Source organism: Acipenser ruthenus, chromosome 20 (genome assembly GCF_902713425.1).
Source record: "Acipenser ruthenus chromosome 20, fAciRut3.2 maternal haplotype, whole genome shotgun sequence".
Taxonomy (NCBI): domain Eukaryota; kingdom Metazoa; phylum Chordata; class Actinopteri; order Acipenseriformes; family Acipenseridae; genus Acipenser; species Acipenser ruthenus.
Window position 1 is genome coordinate 1890446 of NC_081208.1, and position 18961 is coordinate 1909406.

At 38.3% G+C, this 18961-nt stretch overlaps 1 protein-coding gene across 2 annotated transcripts in view; it reads right to left on the minus strand.

Annotated features, from left to right (window-relative positions):
* Positions 1 to 18581, minus strand: part of LOC117426093 (1-phosphatidylinositol 4,5-bisphosphate phosphodiesterase eta-2-like) — a 105831-nt gene extending 87250 nt beyond the window's left edge. Inside the window, exon 1 of one of the 2 annotated variants that reach the window (XM_058993062.1) lies at positions 18067 to 18581. In XM_058993062.1, coding sequence (XP_058849045.1) covers positions 18067 to 18190 — 124 coding nt within the window. In that variant the 5' untranslated portion in view covers positions 18191 to 18581. Of the gene's footprint in view, positions 1 to 8609; positions 8724 to 18066 lie in introns of those variants that run through there. The other variant, XM_058993064.1, reaches the window with a different exon arrangement.
* Positions 18582 to 18961: the final 380 nt, after the last annotated feature.

Here is an 18961-nt window from a genome sequence, read left to right on the forward strand (position 1 = left end):
GATCAAATCAACCCTTTTGTGGCATAGACATAGCCATTGACTAATGAAAAACTATGCACTTTAGCAATGAATCATTGCAGATTGAAGCACTGAATAATCATTAACTGCTCTAGGTTGCTTCTGTCCTTGGTATAATATTATAGTATTTAAAAGGCAAAGGATTGATGTCTTACTTTGCTTTGGCGAGCAAGTGAGTGCTGTGAAACTATAAGAGGCTAAGTCAAGTAGACAAACGCCTCGGGTAGGGCCTTCTTCAGCGTGCAGTGCAGAGGACCACAGCATTGTATAAGTGTTTCTACAGCGACTGTACGGTACTGCATGTGGTCAGACTGCCGGGTGAGAAACAGGACTGCTGTCAGTGACATTTCAATGACATTTCAATCCCGACACTATACTGACCTTTCATCACAGTGGCTTAAACCCAGTACAAAGGCAGCCAAGAGAAGAAGAAAAACCACTCTGACATGACAGCAGTAAAAAGCAAGACTATATTGGACTGGACACCATCAGGCATGTCTGAAAGTGTGATCAGATTGGAGGGAAATGGTAAAGGTTTCACATGTGAAAAGCAGGAGATAGCAGAAAAACAGATCTATAGGCCAGGGTTGATAGATTGGTGAAAACAAATGTTTAATTCCTTTTTCTACACGAGAGACGTTCAGATTGACGAGTGGATAGTAGAGTGCTTTGGTCTGTCAGATCAAAGACAAATCTGCAAAATTTACTGTAAAGATACAGGTTGCAAAATCAGCGAGAGAATCTGTGACTCAAACTAAACCTCATCATCAAATATCTTCAGTTTTAGCTGGGCTTTTAGCCATGGGAGGGATTAATGGTTAGGCTTTTAGCTAAATGTCTTAATATTATAAAATCAATAACCAAACACAGTTGTGGTTTAGTTTAAGTCAATATTTCTGTCAAGAAGTCTCGCTTTGGCAGACTTAGTGTTGGGAAGATAGTGTATCAGTTGTGTATGTTCATAAAACATAATTCAATTCAGTAACATTTCCACTATTCCTCTTATTGTCGGGAAACTTAACTTTAAATTTCAAACACATTTTCATTACCATAGAGCAGCTCTGCATAAAAATGATAATGGGACTTAAATAGGGTAGGAAATTGATTTTGCAGATGCTCTGGAAATGTAATATGATTTATATTCATAAAGAGTGTGCGAATTCCTGGGTAGGCACTGTGGAAAAGAAACTTCTTAAAAGATACAGAGTATGAAGATAAATAATTGAAAATACATTACTGGCTTTCCTTACAAAGATTTACTCTGTATTTGTGCACACTATTGCAATTTTACCGTGCCTCTCCCATTATATACAATGCATTTCTCATAGTTTACCCTTGCTTGCCATGTTCATTAATATACATCACCATTCCTCACTATTCTTTACCTTGCTTTCACTATGCATTATTACACTTTGCTATGCTTTTACTAAGGTAAACTTTTATGAGGGCTTTGTCTAGATTAGTTGAAACAAAGCAGGACTGTTGTATGCTTTTCCCAAGTGCCCGAATGATGGATTATTAGATGCAGCAACATTTCCTGCTATGATAGGGCAAAGCCTGGTTGGCAGCTTCCCACCTGTAGGGCCCCCTTGACAAACTGCACATTCGTTGCCAAGTTACAACAAATTCAGCTGAGATGATAAAACAGCCACTGGATGGAGAACATCAGCTGGGATCGAGTTCTTCATCAGCCCCGCCTTGGGTTGGTAAGCTCTGTCTTGGTTACAAGCCCCCCGAGGTTAAAGCCTGGCACAGAAGAGACCGAATGAAGAGGCAGACAATGCAGTGGTACAACAGGGCAGAGCTTGGGGTCTCGCCTTCGACACCCTCCTTTCAAACAACGCTTGCAATCCTGCAGGATTTGACCGCGGCAGTGCTCCAGAAACTCTAAATTCTATATTAGTCCGGAATGGAACATGACTGTGAGGTTCTGAACGGGGGGCTGTTTAATCATTCTAGAACTCCATCGGTTTTAACAGCGGGTGGAAACATCAAGGTCCTTGGTCCATAATCCAGTCAATCAATGTCCATTTCTGAATCCATTTGAGCACTGCCTTTAAGTACTGAGCAGTTGAACTGTTGAGTAGAGCAGCAAAAGAAAAAAAAATCTGGATTCAGAATACCCTATGTAATTGAGCCAAAATAAAATTCTAAATAAATTAATCTTAACTGTTATTTTTCTGCAATTGGGTGTGTATTGACAATTGTGCCTTTCTTCGTTTACCTAATTAACAAATAACAACTCTAGACAGTTAAATGATTGATTGATAATCTGAAACCACAGGGTATCAGTACTAAAAGGCATCACTTCAGAGTGGACATGCTGCTTGGGCTTTTGCAGAAGAGACAATGTATGTATCTTTTATTAACTCTCCATTATCTAGGCTTACTGTAACATAAAGCAATTGCATTAGTGTTGCGGTTATACATCACCCTTGATAAAACAATATGGACAAGAATTCAGCTTGTGAAATAATGACTTCACATTTAACTGTCTAGATTCAAACAAGAGACGAAGGAAAAGCTTTCCCTCATTATTTAATATTCCCTCTTATTATCAAGTTTGTGACAATACCCTCAAGATCAGATGAGCCCACATGGGACCCCCTCTATGTATGTAACAGCTGCCCCAGTTTCTGCAATTAAAGGGATGGTGCTAATTTCTTGTTCTGTCAAAATGAACGATCGCAAGCTAGGACAAGACATGCAGACAGCGGCACTGCTGTCCTTGTGGAAGACGGTTAAATGTGGATTAAAGAAAGGGCAATTTTCCTCTGCGATACAATCCTGAACAGCTTTAGCTTTGAGTCTCGCAACGGGGTCGCTGGTTCTGCCCACATCTCTCTCACTCTGATAACCCTTTCCTTTATGAGTGTATCCGCTCGGAAAAGGGAGTCAAGCACCTATTCCTCATGCTCGGCAATTTATGATCAAGACTAGAAAGGAAACGATAAACGTTTATGGCATATGGGAGAACAAGCATGTTTAGGCCACTGGAACAATGCTGCCCGGATGATATTAAACCCTTCACTTTCTCTTTTGGTTTTCTTGTTTTTTATTGCATACAAAAACGCCACCAGGACATGCGTTCAAATTACAATAGTACAAATATTTTTTACAGGCAAGACATATATGACTTAGGCAACAATATAAAGATATTACCTCAATAGTCGATGTCAGAAATGAAAAAGAAAAACATGAAGACCAACAGCGGCCTTCTGTGACAAATAACTTTCTTCATTTGTCACAGAATTTGGTTACATCGCATTCAGAAAACAGATGTTCAGTATAATCAGCAGACTGCATACTTTTGGAAGTGAAGGTCTGCGTTATTTTGGGCACATAACGTATACAAGTGATGGTATTGGCTAGAATGTAAATGGTGAGCTGCTGTATAAAATCCTGGTTACTTTGCATGGGAGATAACCTTCATCTTACCCATGATTGAGAGTGTGACAGCCCCAGGCATCCCCACTTTGGATAAACAGCTGCTGTACAGGAATTAATTGTACATGATGAAACTACGCAATAAAAAGTTAATGCCATCTGATTCAGAACTCCAGGAGTAAGACTAAGGGTTTGATTCTTTCTCATTTTTCAATGCCTCAATTGCTTTGATTTATACACAATTACAATGTAATTAATACTAATTTGGGCTAAATTCTCCATTCGTCATGAACAGATTGTTTTCAGCAAGGAGAAACGCACCCATTAAAGTCACCAAATGAGATAAAAACAAGACTTTCAAATGAAGTATTAAACAGGTTCTTTTTCATTTGAATCTTTAATTGGTGTTTTTCCATTAAGAAAAAAATGTGCTAATGACGATTTGGAGAAAATTGCTTTGAGAATTGTGCCCAATATGTTTACTGAGTACATATTATTTAGGTTAAACCATCTTCCCTACTATTCTTTTTTCATTTAACCTTTATTTTACCAGATAAGAAGATTGAGAACAAATTCTCATTTACAACACCGATCTGGTCAAGGGGCAAACATCAGAGCAGCACAAAGCAAACAAGTACAACATAGGAAAAAATAAAAATAAAGAACACATTAACAAGTACATACACAGGCATCAGACAATGGTGAATTCAGATTCCGATAAAAAAACATCATCTGAAACAAAACTCTAGTTTTAATTTGATTTAATATAAATGTATCTCACGTTAATATAAATATAGAAGTAAGTGAACAACTGAAACTTTTTTTCTGAAAATAATTTTTTCCACTAAGCTGCCTAAAAATCCTATGAATAATTTTCGCACAAAAAATCAGTTCTGGTCCAGATGCTTAATAGGGGCTCATTATAACACTGTATATTCATGCAATCAGTGAATTCCATTGAGTGCAGGAAATGCTGAAGGCTTCCCATGCTTTACAGTGAAATCTCTGCAGGATGATACATGACAGACAGACAGGCAATAGGATTGATGGATGGATATCGTTCCGCTCAATACAGCAGTTAATTTAGTCATTTTTATACAATTTATATAACAAATGAACAGGTTCATAACGCCGTCTGTAAGGGGACATTTTAAATGCCATTTCTTCTGCTCAGATAAGTTTTGGTGAAACAGGCCATGCTCTGCAGCAGGGTTGTCTTCCTGTAATTGTATTGCAAACTCATTCCATTCTCATGGATTCCACTTTGACCAGCATGTCCATATTTAAAAACCTTAGATGCAGCTGAAAACTGTCAACATTGCCTGATAAAGGAATGGGATGAAAGCCTAGCTATGGGGTCTTTATGAGTTAATTTAGAAGTATCCTCTCACATAGAATTGAAACAGAGGCAATGCCAGGTCTGGGGTTCACTCTGTAAAGTTATTTGAGTAGATTTGTTCATCTTGAGCAGGCAGTTACAAAAAGCTTATTTGTGTTACTGCAGTTATACTAAAGCTATACTACAGTACTAAAGCTGTCAGTCACTGTCAAAAATGTACTAGAACCAAGTTTTTATGAGCAGATCTGGAATACTGGCATCAATATGCTAACCACTTGACTCCTTTCCTAGTAGTTGATTGATCCCAGAATTCCATCCAGTTGGCTCTTAAAGGATCCAAAGCATTGAGCAGCAACAACGTGCCCTGGTTACCCTCACCGCTCTGTTTCAAGAACTGTCTACCACCCTCTGTTCTAATTTCCAAGTATGTCTTCTAGTGTGCTTAACAGTATTAGTCTATATTTTAGGTTGCTGCAGTGGCAGTGAATTGGACTGCCCGTGCTCTTTGGCACTGCGAATGCTTAATACAATGCCAGCTGGATCCCTGTACCCACCAGGGTCTTTCTGCTCCAGCTGTACCCTTTAAATGGCACCTGATACATACAAAAAGGCTCAGAACACAGAACAGTGTTTTTACCACATTTTGGCTTTGCTCTATATTGCTTGGCACAGCTTTGCACAATGCAACAGTCTGTTACCAAGATGGAAACTGCTTATGTTTTTAAACCACTAACTTAAATCCATTTCATTAAAGGTATATGCCAACACAGTTAGCTTATTGCTCGTATTAGCGGTTCGGGACGCATTTTTATTACCCACATCGACCTACCAGAACGAAGCAATGTGGGCCAGTGCCTGCAATCTGATGTTTGGTGAAATACATCAGGTTAAAAGGTTAGGCTTGTTCTGAAGATACTGGTTTTGGAGTCATCTACAAGTAGTCTCCAGACAAAGACACACTTGAACCCAAAACCTTGTGCATGGCAACCCAGGGCTTTAACCACCGAGCCACTCAGCGCATATAGAACTGGACTCACAGCATGTTCTACCTGTCTTATTTATTTCAAATCTTGGTTGCTTATCTCCAACATAAAGCAAAACCTCACCAATTTAAGAAACAACAGCAGTGGATGTACTTTCAACTGGATGAACTAACTGCAGATGGAGTGCTTAGAAATACTTTAATTGCGTTGTAACTTCAGTTCCAATGGTCCAGTGTTGCTGTGCAATCATAATGCTTTATCACTATTCCTGTATTGCAGTAATGGTGATAGAGCTGCAGACCCAGTTTTAATGTACTTTTGCTGCAGTTAAACTGCACTGCGGCTTGTTTTTTTAATATAGGTCAAGGTTTGTTCTTTGCTGTACATCCCTTTGTTTTGCCAGTATTTGGGGAGCATGAAGGAAAAAAAAGTCCCTTTTGGCATTAGGAAGGAATCGGAATTTATATTGTAGAGGCATAATTATTGTTGGGATTGCTCAGCTGTTTTCATTTGAAGCCAATTTAACTGACTAACGAATGACATCAATTTAAGTCATTTGTTGCCACTGTGAGAAGCTCATTTCAACAGAATACTGCTGATGGCAATTTTGATCAACGGTGTGCTGGAATTCGTTAATAGGCAATTGGAAATGGGAATTGATTTTAAAAAGGAATTGGAAATGGAATTGATAAAAAGGAATCGACCCCAACCCTCTTAGGGATAATAGGATTATTACACTTTTTTGGTTCGCTACAGATACATATAGATGAGTGCCTTCACGGTTTCCCCAAATGCTTTATCCATGCAAACTTCATTATACAGCAGATCTTTGAATAAGTGCTTTTTCTATAAATGCTGTCCATTCAAAGTAGTGCTGAAACTCCACTCAGGCAATCTCACAGTCTTGAGCAATATGAAACTCGTTTTCTTCCGTTCTCTGTAACCCTGCTGTTGTATTAAAACCAACATGAAAAGAGTAATGGTACCATTCTAATCAGTGCTGTTAACAAACACACAAACAGTAAAAGGCAGTAATGCATTGAAATGCACTGCCTTCAGTATCAGCACAGACAAACAGCGCACTAAATCCTTCGGAGGATATAAGTGTGCATCCTATCCCTATAACATCCATCACTTGTAATGTCTTTATTGGATTGATGAAAGCGCTGGCAAGTTTGGGATCCGTTTTAGAGCAAGTTTTACACAGAGCTCGGCAGCTTTATCACTAGCCAGTCTTAGCGAACCTCAACCTACCAGAGCAACACTAAGAAATGAATTATAATGAACCTGGGTGCATGAAAGAGCCAGCAAGATAAAACACCCATCGGTCAAGTAACTGTAGTAGCACTATTGATCAGATTTAGGCTCTGCTGTCTCAATAATAATGTAACACAGTACAGAATCTGTACTATACTGCATTTGGTATCTGTCTTTAAAGTGACAGTACTTTTGAGGTAGTGACACCGAGGGAAATAGTATAATAAGTTTAATTGTACAATTATCTTGTGATTTTATGCTTTAACTAAAAGTGCAATCCTGCTGTAATGCTATGAAAAATCGGTACTCATGGCTGTTTTAACACTCGTGTTACCCTTTATCGATGTCTTTAGACACTGCAAACTAACCAATTAACACAGGCATTCAAAATAACCCCACAATCATAAAAGACAGCAGTGCTTGAAATAAGCCAGCAATGTCATTACAATGATTGAATTTCATGCCATGGCAGTGCAAACATACAGGGTTACTAGTTATATTTTACTTTATTAATGAACTGAAGTCTATTGCAAGGGTATCGTTCAACTTCCTTTTAAGCAATAACTTCTTAGATGGCAATTAATTACACTTACAGACTTGGATTCAAATGCAATTCCATATATACTTCAATATGATTTTCTATTCAGTTTAAATTAACTCATTATTGATTTATAATAAATTGCACCCCTGTTTTCAGAAACAATATTTTTCAAACCTTATGCATATAAACAGCAATCTTTTTTTAATGAAAGAATTTATAAAGTATGGTAGAATCTGTGTCACAAATGTCACACTGTATAATCCAGCTGTTGAATTTACTGCGATTTAGTCTTCTTATAAATCGCCTGCAGGCATTTCAAAGGAATATAATACGTGCCAAACGATACACATCATTAACTCACACCCTGGGAGAAAAGACACATAACTTTATTGTCTTCAAGCAGAATGCCAGGAAAGTGTGTTATTGATTCAATCCTCCTCTCTCACCTGGTATCATCTCTGTATGCAGCTGATACAGCTCTAGAATCCTTCAGTATTTCAATGAATTCCAGTCCCATCAATAGAAGAGGGACAAAATCCATTGTGCAAATCACTAATGATCTATTAAGTTTCAAACCACGGGAGAAGTGACTAATTTAACAGCTTTTCATAAGCTTTGAGCACACTGACATGAATATAGTTGTATAGAAACATAAATAAATGTGCTCAACATTACAGATATCTATCTTTAAGTTGACATGCATGTAATCATACACATTTCTTATAGTAAGTATTAACTGCATTAAAAAATCAAACACAAGCCCCATTAGATTTTCTGATTTCCTTTGTTAGTTAAACCTACATACCTATCATTTCATTACAAAAATCTCCAACACAGCTCCACAATCCTATATCCAAAATCTGTGAACAGAAAAAGTATCCTTTGAACTTTTAATTCTCCATGCGCATCCACATTACTGCATTTACACACAAGCTTTCGCTGTACGTATCTGATCTATACATTTAGCGCTAAGACCAATTGATTAAGGCAACAAAACCATACAGCAAGCCAGTTCAGTATGATTATTTCAACAACAACAAAAAATCTAGAGATCAAAAGGAGAAAGTGTTGAAAAAGGACATACTGTATTTCTGCGGAAGAGTTCCCAAGTCCATGCCTGTCTGATTGCTGAGGTTGGTATATTTGAACTGCAGGAAGTGCACACTGGATTATGTCCTGGTATTATCAGAGAGGGCTGCAGAGGAGAATCTCAGTGCTGCACTGTCTCTATCTCCTCGCCCCTTTATGAGTGAGTCTGTGAGTGTGTGTGTGTGTGTGTGTGTGTGAGAGAGAGACAGAGAGAGCGAGGGAGAGTGTGTTTAAATGTTATTCCATTATTAAGTCACGGGGGAATCATTTGCAAGCTGTCTTTTTTTTTTTTATTCTGTTTTTAACAAAGACTTTGGTTTCTTCCGATAAAGACTCCCCAATAAAAAAAAGTGTGGGAGTGGGAAGGAATGTAATGGATTGTAATGCATACAAAATTAATTTAGAGGCATTCTATGCTAGGAATAACACAGATTTGGCCAAGCATTATTATGACAATGTCTTTCAAAAACAGCTTTTATAATATTCCTTGAAAATTTTAAATCGCATTTTCTTTTTTTTTTTGTGTCTATTATTCCGGTATTTATGTTAATGTTACAGCGTAGATAGAATGATTATTTGAATATTATATATATATATATATATATATATAGAGAGAGAGAGAGAGAGAGAGAGAGAGAGAGAGAGAGAGAGAGAGAGAGAGAGAGAGAGAGAGAGAGCATAGTAAGATGCAAGGCTTTTATTAAAAATGAAATCTACATTTGTAGATAAATCTGATTATTGTACTTTGAAAATCACAGCCCACAAAGCACTAGAAAAGAGAAAAGGTATTGCTTATGTTCCCATTGACTGCATTATTATTCCATACATTATAAAATCAGATTACAATAACAACAACAAAAAAAAAACTGCATTTCAGTGCAGCTCGGTGCAATCTACATTAGACCACACAAGATCCACACTGTTATTATAAGCAGAAGAGCTTTTAAAATATTGTTCATGAGTCTCTATCAACTGACTTCGCAAGACAAGTTTATGTTAACATTAGCATTTCCTTGCAGTCTCTGTTCATGACCTTATAATTAATTCCCCCAAGTCAACAGCTTTGCTACCTCCCCTCTGAAAACATACAGCACACTGCCCAAGAATCAGGTGTAATTAAAATGTGCCTTAAGCAAGAAGGATACAGATGTGTAGCTGCAGTTTTTGCATTTTAATGCAAGCAGAGCTTAACCTTTTAAAAGGGGACATTTGTTCATTCATTCATGTCATACACTGAGCTGCTGATATTCCACTGTAGTGTACACAAGGAGCAATGCTGGGGTCTATTCAGTTGATCTGAACACAATTACACATCTAAATACCATTTCAAAAAGAAATTAGGACCATGCAGATCCTTTTTAGTTTTGGAGACAAAAATACACTCAAGAGACTGACTCTTATTATTAGAGATCTTGCATTTCTTAACCCCTTAAAGTACACTTAGAATCATTACAACATCCAGCCACATGGTGGCACTGTGTGCTACATAACGTGCAGTGCAGCCATCATATTTACCTTTACAATTACAAAGGATCAAAGAAAATAAGGAGAAATACAAGAACGGATCCTACTGAAACCGCACTGTTCTTACAGAGAATGTGAATCTTATTCCTTAGAGGTAAAGTGAACCAAGAGCTAAAAAAAGACAGATAGCCCAGAAGAAAAAATAAATAAGCATTCCTCAGGGGGGATGAAGTGCGACCCCTGCCTGCAAATGTGCTACTTTCTATAAACTAGCAATGCATGGCTTCAGTATGACTTGCACAGACAGTACCTGCAGTATCAGCCTCTGCCCTACTCCTCTGGTCAGCTGCTCCAAGCTATTCTACGTTCGCATTGCAGGTGTCTCACTTCCAGGTCAGCTAGCCTGTATCTGATGAAGTAAATAAAACCAGGACTCTGTGGAATCCAACAATTATATATGAATAGGTTTAAACACATAAGGGATGCTGAGGTCAGATAGAGATTCACAGATTGCTCTTGACACGTTCCATTGCAATATCTCAATAGTGAACAGCAAACAATGCATAACAGGGCAGAGGCTGGGAGCAAACCGGCGACCCCGCGCAGGGCAAACGAGCATCTTAACCACAATGCAAATGAGCTGGGCATTCGTGGTTATAGAGCTTTTAACCTCATCTCATCTCACCGACAGGGGACAGAATCCGTGACGGCAGCGTATCACACAACACTGCTCCTTACACATGCACAATGTAGCTGTTTAGCTATTTACTCCAAATCATCATTAGCACATTTTTCTTCTGAAAGGAAAATAAAACACATTACAATTCTAAAACAAATCCGAAACAGCTGGAGGCTATTTATTTCTGGCTTGGTCACTTTACTGCGTGCGTGTCGCTTTTCTGACATTTGTTTTTTGCCCATGATGATCTGGAATAAATAGCTTTGAGATTCTAGCCCACTGAATATTTAGAATTCTTCCTGATCACTGAGACCTCAGATGGGTTGGGGTTTGTTAGTATCACAGTTTTGGCATAGCTGTTACTTGGGTTGCTCACAATAATTAATAAGCAGGTAACTCATGATACTATATGAAGTGATGGCTGTTGACAGCTGGATGCGTTATTTTATAAACCTGGCAGGAGACTGAAAGAAGAGCGTCAATCTGCCACTACTTCAGGCTTAAGAAAAAAATAAATACAAGCTATCAGCGAAGGATTCACAGCCAAGGCAAATAATGTACCCAAGCGCATTTCTGTGTGAAAAATATCCCCCGTGATAATGACAGCTCTGGGGCCCCTTTGCTTATTTGACTGTAATCCTATAAAACACTTGAGGATTATGTGAAAATGAGATTCGCAAAAGACAGGCTTGAACAGGTCATGATCCCTTGATGAGCCACAGAACATGGGTTTGTATCTCTTAAGGTTTATTTTACAATGATTTGTTTTCTGCATTCCAAGTAATGATATTCACCAGCCGGGCTATTAAAGAAAGAAACATATTTATCCCTCTATCATACATTTCGTGACCATGTTATCAAATACTGTATTGAGCACCTGAAGTAAGCGATTAGGATATTTTCAAAATATGAATGTTTTCTTTCAAATTCCCTCCTTAAAATTGTTTTATTTATAATGGAATTATTGCATAGTGGACAGCGCCACCAGGTGGCCAACATTGCAATTATGAATAGAATAATAATAGAATTATGGGATCCTAAGACAAATAATTGCAGCATGGATCCTAAAGGGAAAGCTACACTGTAGTATACTTACTCAGAATGTTTGAGTAATATTGTGATATTCCTTTGACAATGGAAGCCATTAAATATCATCTCTACTTCACTAGTCTTTATCACGATCAATGCGCAGTGCAGTGGTGTGAATACCGTCACAATAATCAATTTCCATCATGAAATGTTAAAATGCCAGCAGGTTTCCACACAATGGTATATTTTTTCCAATGTGGCTAATCCATTGATCTGAGACGTGGTAGTATCTATAAAGCAGTAAGCAATGTCATCTAATATGGTGAACACCAATAAACGTATATTAGCCCAATAACTGAATCGAACAATTTTCTGTTAAAAAAAAAACATATGTTATTTTAAACTCACCATTGGCGAACCAGTCACCATATTTAAAAAAAAATACAGTTATAGGCGAAATTTACACGGGGGACGCGGGGACATGTCCCCCTCGCTTTTTCAATGACTGGGAAATGTCCCCCTCCTATTGCAGCAGTACTAAAACCTTTATTTTTAAATAATATATTTGTATAATCGTTTTATTAAACAACGTAGCTCATAGTTTTAATGGCTTACTGTTTGATATTACTCGCGCTCTGCTGTGAAAGAATTTTGATCGCTGTTTAATTAGTCAGACGAGATTGAAGATCCAAAACAGTTTCAAACACAGTCAGATAGTTCAAAGTCAATGTGATAGCAGCTTAGAGAGATCCAGGTGGTCCTGTGTGATCTGTGATCTGAGATAGTAAAGAACGTTGGAATACTGTAAAATATTTTCCAGCTAAATTCAGATTTGGGAAGCAATCACAGACTGGATGATCAGTGGTCAGCTTTACTAGCAAAGTGTAGTAAAGCAGGGTAAAGGCACAGTAAAATCATGGTAAAGCACGGGTAAGCATAGTAAATCACAGACGGATGTGTGAAGGCATTGTATAAACCAAGGTCAACAGCATGGTAAACCCCTTGCATAAGCATGAAAACAGTGGCACACTATAAGGGGTTCTCCCTAGGGACCATCAAATGTAACATCGGCCAGCGCACATTGCCCCCAGTACTGTATACTGTACTGTACTTCTGCATTCACTGCTCAATCTGCTGAGGAACACAGCCACACATTTGTGCACAATTAGGCTATCTGGAGCTGGTGCTTTCATTCCTCTTTGGTAGTGTGCTTCAGAGATGCTGTTTTCACAGTAGACTGTGATGCTCCGATGGCAAGCTCCATGCAAACTGTGTCTGCTCATGAATTACACAGGACCTACGTTGTCTCTGGAGCGCGTCCAGACTCCCAACCCCTTCAATGCAATTATTCTTCAAGGGAAATAATGTCCACTTATATTGTTTGTTTGCTTGCTTGTTATGCATGCATTTGATTATACTTTAAATCACAAACCCTCTCTTAAACAGTCAAAAAAGGCCATTGACTACAAACTCCATTGAATTAATGAGAATAGAATTTAACGAAACATGGCCCCACAGGCTTGAAACTGGTTCATGCGGCATTGTACTTTCCCAGTCGTTTTAGACAGCAATTGTGCCCCCTAGTGGTTTTGCATAACATTTATTTATCTATCTATCTATTTATTTATGTATTTATTTAAACTACTCAAAAGTATTCAAAAGAAAAATAATAACATCGCTGTATATGTAAATGTCTTCTGTGAACAGATTAATTTCAGCAGCGCTTCAAGGCATCTGATATAATCCCATGGAGGATCTTGAATGGATTTAGTCCCTTATAATCCTGATATCTGTTATCTGCAAAACAGACAACTTTCTCTACAGGACCACACTGTACATCAGCCTCGAAACTGAACTTTACTGCATTATTCAAAAGAGACACACACGATTATTTCACTGCCTAAACCCCATATACAGATTTACATTTGAATCTTATTTTTTCATATCAGAATTCCCTGGAACGTACACAGTATTCTCTACATAAAACGGCCTCCATCTAAATCTTTTCTGTTCCCTGCTTGTTTATTGAATGAGCTACCTGAGCCAATCCTGACATGCTGGAGATTTCCATCACAGAACGGAATGACTGTACATTCCGTAGCGGAATGATTGAAAATGCAAGGATTCCAAATGTTTACATTCTTCCAACCAGACTCGATTGTCTTAGCCCTGTGTCCAGACATGCAGGTGACTTCAGCCTCCAGCTAAGTGCTAGAGCAACAGGGTGGAGGCTGAGTGTGAACCGGCGACCCTGCACACCACAAACAAGAGCTTTAACCACTATGCAAAAAGAGCCAGGCTCGTCTGCATTCGTGGTTATAGAGCTTTTAACCTCATCTCATCTCACCGACAGGGGACAGAATCCGCAACGTCAGCGCATCTATCAACACTGCCTGTTATACTACACCTTCGTGATTGAAGAGAGTTTGGGGGAGTTTGTTTAAAATGGAAACCTGGCTGTGGCTACATTACTGATTTCTTTTCAATTGCAGTTAGCTCCTTTGTAATTTAAATAAAAGGGTGGCGATAGGGAAAAGTGGATTACAGTGATATCTTCAATACATAACAAACAGAAACTGAAACTCCTGATTGGGTTTATTCCAACTCATGCAGTACAGCAGATATTTACACTTTCATTTTTGTTGTATTTTTGTGCCGTTATTAAAATGACTATTGTTCATGAAAGACACTAGCATATCTATAATATTAATAAATAAGGACTGTAGAGTATTTTAAAATATCTCTTAAGAGCAAATTACCATAGGCTTTAGAGGAACAAACTTATTTAGATAAATATAGTACGGTTTTGTGCATCCCAGGCATATTAAAGGGATAATGTCTCAAAATACTCTTTAAATAACAATTAACTTCACAGAACAAACACATTTAAATAGACTGTACCATGTGAGCAGAGCCTGTGTTTAATATAAATGGCCGTTGGGTCACTCTCATACTTCACACAAGGGAAGTTATATTTTATAAATACATGCATTGTATCTCGATACAACAAACAGTTCAGTGAACATTAAAGTCAATAACACTTCAATAAAACTCACCAAACTGGAATGCTGCTGAAGCCTGGAAAACCTGGCTGTCTCATCATCACTCAGGGAAATCATTATTGATAATTGCCACTCTTGTAAGCACCAGAACAGATGTTTTGCTTAATAAATGCATGGGAACCACAATGAGTAATTAGTTCATGTGTTGCGGTCATTTTTTCTTTCCAGCAATGCCATTATACAAGCTACTCTTAAAAGGAGGGCAGGAAGGTCAGTATTCGCTATGATGATAGTCAGCGACCTTCATTTTGTAGGTGGATATTGTCATTCTCCATGTGTGCCATTTGCCACATGCTTATGAAGGACTCAGATTCTGTTAAATCCATCCAAATTGAAGCCAAACAATAAAAAAAGACTTATTTTTTAATTTCCATGAACTGTTTTTTTAGCCCAGTTTAAGATATTTCATACACTAGCTTAGTCTCCCAGCAGGTAAAGTATTGGCACAACATACAATATTACTGTGGTCTGCTGCTTTGTTACTTTTAAATCAATCTAATAATCAGATCATCTGAGTCCCAACATTACCATAACTGGCATTTGCTTGCCAAAACATCTTGATAATTGCTGGCAGCAGTTTTGAGTTGTATTTTCATGTTTGCCTTGTAGCTACTGTGTTTTGCATCGCCGATGATCTGACTGCTTACTTACCAGCTAAATAAAACAAAACAGCGAATGCACAGGCAGGATTACAAACTTCCCTTTAAGTCTTTACTGGCTCAAGATGAAACGGCGATCAGCTTTGTGTTATTTTAAAGAATAACAATGCAATCTCGTTCCCTGCCTAGACAAGAACACAGCGGTCCTGGATGTGTTTTACAAGCCTGCCTGCCTTTCCTCTTTGTTTAGAGTTGTCTGTCCTTCCCCGGACTCTAAACCACCCACTAATCTCAATACACCCAGAGACCAATGACATCTTTTTGTGTCTTTTTACAACACCAATCTTAAACTACGTAATGTCAACTTAGGTAAGGTTTAGGGGTGATGCTCGTAATTGCTTTTAAGAAGTATTTATCGGCAGGTATTAAATAAATCCATTCATTAATCTTTTGATTTCAAAACCAAAAAAGCTGTCCTTCCCTCACCTTTACAATGGAGTAAAAATCAATGGCAATTAACTTCTGTTTTAAAAGCCGATTGGAAGCTCTCATTCAGGGCGCTGACATCTTCACAGCCGTACAGAGGGCGTAAACTGAGAACGAGGGGAAAATGGATTTATTTAATACCTGTCGATAAGTCAGCCTGCTTAAATCTCCACAAGGAAAGTTGACAGCGGTTGTCAGGCAGAACCAGCAGGGCTTTTAATAGTGATTAATTACAGAGCTGTCATGAAAATGAGAATCCAAATTAAAAATCAAGAGGTGCCCTTACACCTAGGAATGCAGACTTTTATAATTAGAAAAAAAAAATAATGAAGTTGGGCACTCACTGGTAATCTATGCAATCTGTAATTGAAATATCGGGTTTGCAAGTATCATTGTTATTTAACATTCTCAATAGCCCTTTTATCTGTTGGTACAGGGTAACACTTTACATTAAGTGTCTCTAATTACTGTGTATTTACATAGTCACCACTTAGTAAATATGTGTGTACTTACTATGTTTCGTATGAGATTCCTGGAAAAAAAAACACTAAAAGTGCACCTGCTTTAAAGTGAGTTCTGGTGACCTGCAACAGGAGCCAGCATGTGAAATGCAATCATCATCTCTCTGAAAATGAAAGTTTCTTTTCTGAAGAAGCTGAGATTATATTAAAGCAGCTGAGGCAATGGTCCCAGTGTTTAATGAGCTCATTTCAAGCACTGATCATTACCCTTCCAATCTAATTATGTGTTTGGTCTCCGTGCTTCTGTAAACATTCTGCTTGGGAGCGATGGGGGGAAAGCACACAACACCCACGTGGTAAGAGGCTGGTCCGAGGTCTCAGGATGGTACAATGTTAAATGAGAAACAATGCCGTCTTCACATTGACTGGGGAGACGAAGGCTGACTCAAGGATGACCTTTTATATTTGTAGACAGATAATTACTCAGAGGAGATCTATAGAATTGCTATAGAATTTTCTGTGGGTTCCAGTAGAATTCTAAGATAAGGCCTATACAAGTTACAACGATTATGGTAGAATTTGGTTTATTTAATGATTTTTCTATAGGCTGTGGAAAACATACACTACCTTATAAACAATTGAAATGCAAAAAAGAAAACAACTAAATAGAAACGTGACTTTTGGGTACAGAAAATACCAAATCACTTTGAACAGATTTTTTTTTTTTTTTTTTGCCAAATTGAACATAACCCAAGAATTAGGCAACATGAGTTTATCTTCAAACTAGGAACTTTGGAAACTCTTGGAATGGACATTCTATTCTGACATAATCATGACATCATCCACAGGATTCTTGAAAAATAACAGGTGTACTGCACTGGGTTTACTTTTCTTTTATATATATATATATATTCTTAGTTATCTTCACCGCTCCCAGAAAAGTAAAGGGCTCCTGCAACTTAACTGCTAACCACTGTATGCATTGTGGGTAATTTAATAAGAGCGGTACGCCTTTTCAAGCCCTGGACTCACACAAAGCAAGAAAGGCACAATGCAGGGGTTTGTGAAAGAGCCAGCATGTATGAACAATAGTGTACACAAGGAGCGAAGGTGAGTGGAGTTAATCAGCTCTGATGACTGATAAGCTGACAGCTCCTATTAAGCACAACCATCCTGTGTACTCCACATATAATGACATCCTCGCTTCCATCATCATATGAAACAAAGTAAAACAGTATAAACAGAATTTCCCCAGTTTGATTGTAACTGGTACTCTCTACTAGAAGACAGGGGCAGGCTCTTAAGAAAGCGAATGTAAAACTTATGAGAAACTCAGTCAAGATGTTTCAGCTGTCTTCAGTGCACTGTGTTCTTCAGCCAAAACTTTTTAATCTACTTCAGTTTCTGATCAGTTTTACGTTAGATTTCTGATTGAGTGTTTTGAAGTTATGGACTATTTCTACCTTGCTTATTGGCTGGGGGCAGTGACTGACTGGCAAGGATTCACTGGGACTGATCGGGTATTCAACAGCTCGTAAGCCATCCAATAACAGAATGACCTCAAACCATTTATAAAGCCAGTGAGAGTTTGTGGGCACGGATCCACTGTGCTAGATCAGTTTTAATCTTCACAGGGCTCTTCAGTGTTTTCACAGATAGCAGTTGTACTTACCCACGGCAATGACGTTTGCAGATAGAAAGGAATTTCTGTGTTGCAAATTGGTGGGCTTTGAGATCCCAGGCTCCCTCCGACTCCATGATTCCGAGTTTAGCTTTGCTGCGCTCCCAGACATCATCCTGAACCCAATCTAGGATATTCCTTCAGGAAGAATCCAGACAGAGGGGTGTCGTAGAAGCTGGAGCCCTTTCTGAGCGTTACAGGACTCCCCGCAATTATTTTATTAAGGTACTGATTCTTCAGTTGGGTTTTTGTTTTCCAATAAAGAGTAGCTCAAAGTCAAACAAAAAAAAAAGCTTAGAATTCCCTTTCTTGGACTGTCGGTTTCCTTCAGATATGTTCAAGTAAGCTTTGTCTTTGTTTGTAGAAATAGAGAAAACCCCTTTTTTGTTGCTCGCAGTTCAAGTTTATTTCTCACAGGACATGAATCTCACCCTGTGCTTCAACAGCCTCATTATTACACCCTGTTATTTTTAATATCTCATTAACATAATAATAATAATAATAATAATAATAATAATAATAATAATAATAATAATAATAATAATAATAATAATAATAAGTTGATGTTACACTGAAACAGAATCAGTCATGCTAATTTTTATTTCCAGTGCAGGGTGAATGTTCTCCTTGGCAGCAAGCGTCCTCAGACAAATTAGTAGGTTCAGGGTTCAGTGGAAATTCGAAGGAAGGAGAGCTGTTAGAGGCTGCTTTTTTTCGTGTCTCGTCCTCGATCACGTTGGCAACCCTTTGAAAGCCATGAAGAGCAAGCAGCAGGGTTCTGCTGGGCCTGCAGCCAACGTCAATGGAAGCCAGGGAGCCTGTCTGACTGGGAAGCCCACATAGCACACCTGTTCTTTAGAAGCAGAAAAGGTAAACGTTAGGGCAG